This window comes from Sinocyclocheilus rhinocerous, unplaced genomic scaffold, assembly GCF_001515625.1.
Source record: "Sinocyclocheilus rhinocerous isolate Xijiao unplaced genomic scaffold, SAMN03320098_v1.1 scaffold61, whole genome shotgun sequence".
Classification (NCBI taxonomy): Eukaryota; Metazoa; Chordata; class Actinopteri; order Cypriniformes; family Cyprinidae; genus Sinocyclocheilus; species Sinocyclocheilus rhinocerous.
Genome location: NW_015640445.1, coordinates 1,564,201 through 1,568,974, shown reverse-complemented (window position 1 = coordinate 1,568,974; position 4,774 = coordinate 1,564,201). Strand labels below are relative to the sequence as shown.

At 33.8% G+C, this 4,774-nt stretch overlaps 1 protein-coding gene across 1 annotated transcript in view; it reads right to left on the bottom strand.

Moving 5' to 3' along the window:
- Positions 1-1,839, bottom strand: part of LOC107752755 (disintegrin and metalloproteinase domain-containing protein 17-like) — an 18,850-nt gene extending 17,011 nt beyond the window's left edge. The window contains exons 1-2 of the mRNA XM_016568797.1: positions 1,374-1,839; positions 794-926 (exon numbers count right to left, since the gene is read on the bottom strand). Of these exons, the coding sequence (XP_016424283.1) occupies positions 794-926; positions 1,374-1,488 (248 nt within the window). The 5' untranslated portion in view covers positions 1,489-1,839. The remainder of the gene's footprint in view (positions 1-793; positions 927-1,373) is intronic.
- Positions 1,840-4,774: the final 2,935 nt, after the last annotated feature.

Here is a 4,774-nt window from a genome sequence, read left to right as displayed (position 1 = left end):
TATTTATCGCATTTTCTAGAGGGACATCTATCACCGTTGCACTCGCATCTCGCACAAAAGAGCCGCATGTTTAGAAAGCCATGTAAAATTAATGCAAGTTCAACTTTGAAAAAACATACCTCGAGACTTTATGGCGGGTTTTCTTCCCCACCCCACTGCATCTCATGTTTTTAAATGAAAAATGAATTCTGTGTGATTGGCTTTCCGCCCTTTGTATTAAACTATGCATACATACATGATGCTGTTTTGTTTATAGTTGTTTAAGCAACTTAATTATAATTGGTTTATAAACATTATTTTAAACATTATGCACTTTTTTCACCGATAGTCATTTTATCTTATGCTTTGAATAAACGTGCATTAGTAATATTTTGCTCGATGCGCCCTCTTGTGGTCTCAGAAGAGAAGCCAAAAGCTTTTCTTCACCCAAACTGAAATTATGCATTTTAAATTCGAATATAATTCAAATTTATCATATTTAAGTACAAAATTCGAATTTTGTTTTTCAGCCATTTTGACAGCCCTAATACACAGACATATATAAATACATAAAAATAAATTATTATTTTTTTAAATCAAGGAGGGACAAAGAAGAATAACAAACAATAAATGAATAGACTAAGTATTTTCTAATAAAATAAATAATTTAATCATAAATAATTTAAAAATGAAAAAGTCATGAACATCACGTGATCTGCCTTTAGCAGCCTCTTGGCGACTTAAAGTCTCCTTATTTAGTGCCTTTCACTGTGTTATAGTAAGAGAGTGCTGTGTGTTGATCTGTCAGCTTTACCTCTGGAGTGCTGTGAAACTGACCAGCCGCTCCACATGTGATCGGGCATCAACGTCCCTCTTCCTGACCGAGTGAAGCTGGAGATCTGATGCAGGCACCACATCAAAGTCTGACAGTATGGAGCTGAGCGCATCTGGATGAAGTAAAGCACATATATTTCATTACTCCTACATAATACCACTATTATCCACACACACCATTTAAACTTCTCAAATCCCAAAACAATATCTAAAGATTAAATATTAGTAAATATAACAATTAAATATTTTGGTCAGTACTACACACTACTAACCATACAGTGACCCAAACAGTTTCCACTGCAAGAGAATTATATGTAAATGTCTTTTCCATTCAAACTGCAATTAAATTGCAAATGCAGCAGCTTCCATATTGGAGGAAATTAACTAAGATAAGCTGTCATGAGTCATGACTGAGTCAAAACAGGAAAAGGAAGCAAGACTGAACTCACCAATCCAGACAACCCCCCAAATATCCCCCGATATTTTGGTATATTTAGTTTTATATCTAATTTCCTCGTTGAGCCCATTTGAACTGCTTTCTCAGAGTAACGTTAACTTACCAAACTCTTGTACCTCTTCCTGATTTCTCAGGTCTTCTTCAACAGATGCTGGTTTCACCGCACAATGGATAGAAAGTGGAGCTAATAGCACTAAATAAAATATCAAAGACTCCATACTGGCGACGAAGCATCACTTCTAGCAAAGCACCATGTCTGGATGTGAAGTCTGTAAAGTTAGCTGTCAACATCTACTGTCCGTTATTTGCCAACATTCACGACCACCTTCTATTCGCTTATTGAACACGACGACGACAGAGGGATTTAAATATCAAAATTCACAGGATGGGAACCCGTTGAATGCTAAATGTCCATAAATACGAGACAATACACCGCGAACAGCCACAGCGTTCAGTTGCTCTCACACTGGTTCCTCCACATTCGCGCTGGATTCTGCTGCGATAACAATCTGAGGAGGAATTCCGCCGACTCTACTTCCGGGCAACGATTGAATTCCCCGGAAGAAGGAACTCTTCTTCTTCTTCTTTAGTTTTTTGGCGCATAACAATATCTAAATGTATGGGAACTCTTATTTTGTATTTTTGTATTTCCTTTATTCAGTTCCATCACACAAAAGCACAATGCAAACAGGGAAACGTTGCACATCTCAAAGCATGCAAAACAGAACAACAGCAACAACAAAAACGCAAAATTAATACAAACATTATAATACCTTTGAAGGCATGTTGATTTATCATATTACTTAAAACTTGAGCTACGACCAAGAAAAGGAATGCAGAAATTGGACAACCTTGTCGGATGCCTCGATTCATTTCAAATCTAGGAGATGTTCCATTGGCCAGTTTAATAGGACTATTGCTACCACAGTACATAGTTCTTACACTTTTGATGAAATATTGTCCGAAACCAAAGAGTTTTAATGAATCAAATATAAAATTATGGCTTACTGTATCAAAAGCTTTTCTAAAATCCAGAAAAAGTATTAAAGGGTCTCCATTTAATAAATTACTATACTGCACTAAATCAATAACTAAACGAATATTAGAGGAAATGTGGCGACCTTTCATGAATCCACATTGAGTTTCATCAATTATCTCATTTAATGCATTTTTCATACGTTTTGCAAAAATTGATGCCATATTGGACAACCTTGTCGGATGCCTCGATTTATTTCAAATCTAGGAGATGTTCCATTGGCAAGTTTAATAGAACTATTGCTACCACAGTACATAGTTCTTACACTTTTGATGAAATATTGTCCGAAACCAAAGAGTTTGAATGAATCAAATATAAAATTATGGCTTACTGTATACTGTAGCTTTTCTAAAATCCAGAAAAATTATTAAAGGGTCTCCATTTAATAAATTACTATACTGCACTAAATCAATAACTAAACGAATATTAGAGGAAATGTGGCGACCGTTCATGAATCCACATTGAGTTTCATCAATTATCTCATTTAATGCATTTTTCATACGTTTTGCAAAAATTGATGCCATTATTTTATAATCATTATTTAGTAATGAGATAGGTCGCCAATTTTCTAATAAAAGGATATCTTTTTGACGTTTAGGGATCAAGGTTGTAACACCTTGTTTAAGTGATGTAGGTAAGGATTCTTTGTTGATGGCCTCTTCATATACCGCTAACAGGAATTTAGATATATCATTTATAAAAACTTTATAAAATTCTGATGTAAGCCCATCATTTCCAGGGGATTTGTTGTTTTTAAGAGCTTTTATACAGAATTCAATTTCATTTAGAGAAAGGTCTTGAGAACACTCTGTTTTACTTTCTAAAGACAACGTTTTTGGACTTTTTATTGTTTTAAAAAGAATTACATTGTCTTGATCCTCTCCTAAAGAATACATATCTGCGTAATATTTAGAAACAAATTCAGAAATCATGCCTAGGTCCTCAGTAACAGTGCTGTTAATTTTTAATTTTATTTCTGCATTCCTCTTCTCAAGACTAAAAAAGTATTTGCTGTTTCTTTCACCTTCTTCCATCCATTTCCTTCTAGATCTTACAAAGGCACCTCTGGCTTTTTCTTGATAAATACAGTCTAATTCTTTCTGTAAATTTTCTAAATCATCACTATTGGATGGATGGATTGGATGGATGGAGTTAAATTTGAAATCTCTTTGATTATGTCTTGAATACGTGTTCTTTTTTTCATGGCCAATTTTTTTCCAAATTGAATGCTAAATTTTCTTATTTCAAATTTTAGTAGTTCCCAAACTGTGCCATATTCCTTTCTAATATTTGCCTGTATCCAGTATTTATTTATTAATGTTTGGATATGCTCCACATAATCTTGATGGTGCAAAAAATAATTATTTAATTTCCAATAGCCTGAATTTCTACAATTACATCGGACATCTTCAAATTTAATGTTTAAAGTTAAAACTCTGTGATCAGTGAGAATAGCAGGGGAAATTTTAGTTTGCAAGACATTTTGTTCTAAATCTGAGGAAATGAGCCAAAAGTCAATTCTCGATTGATGAGTTATTTGCTTATTGCTCCATGTAAATTGTCTAACAAAGGGGTTTCTATATCTCCATATGTATATGAGAGCTAAATTATTGCAAAAATTCTGGAGATTGTTGAAGACTTTGGGGGGGAATCTATCTAGAGCATTATCATGAACCATATTAAAATCTCCACCAATAATTACTTTTGCCATTGGAAATTTAGTTGAGAGAATATTTACATTTTCCTCTATAGTGTCCAACAGATTATGATTCAAAACACAAGAATTATATCCATATATATTACATAATATAAACATATTGCTGCCAATTTCAATAACTAAAATTACCCAATGCCCTTTGACATCACATTGGTTATAAATAATTTTCCCTCTAAAGCTGCCTTTCAAAGTGATCACACCAGCTGAATGATTAGTTCCATGTGCTAACCAGAGTTCATCACCCCACTGGTTCTTCCAAAACAAAACGTCTTCTGCACTTGAGTGGGATTCTTGTAAAAAAATAAAATCTGCCTTAATTTCTTTGCAAAACAAAAATATTGCTTTTCTTTTTACAATATCTCGAATGCCCTTTACATTAAGAGAGATAAGTGATAACTCCATTATGAAGTAACAACAGGAGATAAGAGAACAGAAGTATGTAGAGGTTTTGATCTATCCTCAGGTTAAAGTAGCAGAACAGATTTAACATTGTAACTCTTGAAACAGGTTCAATAAATTATAACTAGCCTACAATATGAGGTCAATATACATATTATGAACATAGGTTACGAACAACAGCGATAACAGAAAAAACTTTGTTGACTTAAATTTGAACAAAATGAAATAAAGTTATTTGTTTGTAGGCATGCCTCTAAGGGGTTTGCAGATCAGTTCAACCACATTGTTCAGTTTATCTTCTGGCCTTCCGCATTAAGCTTGATCTCTATACCTTCAATGAAAGCCTTGGATC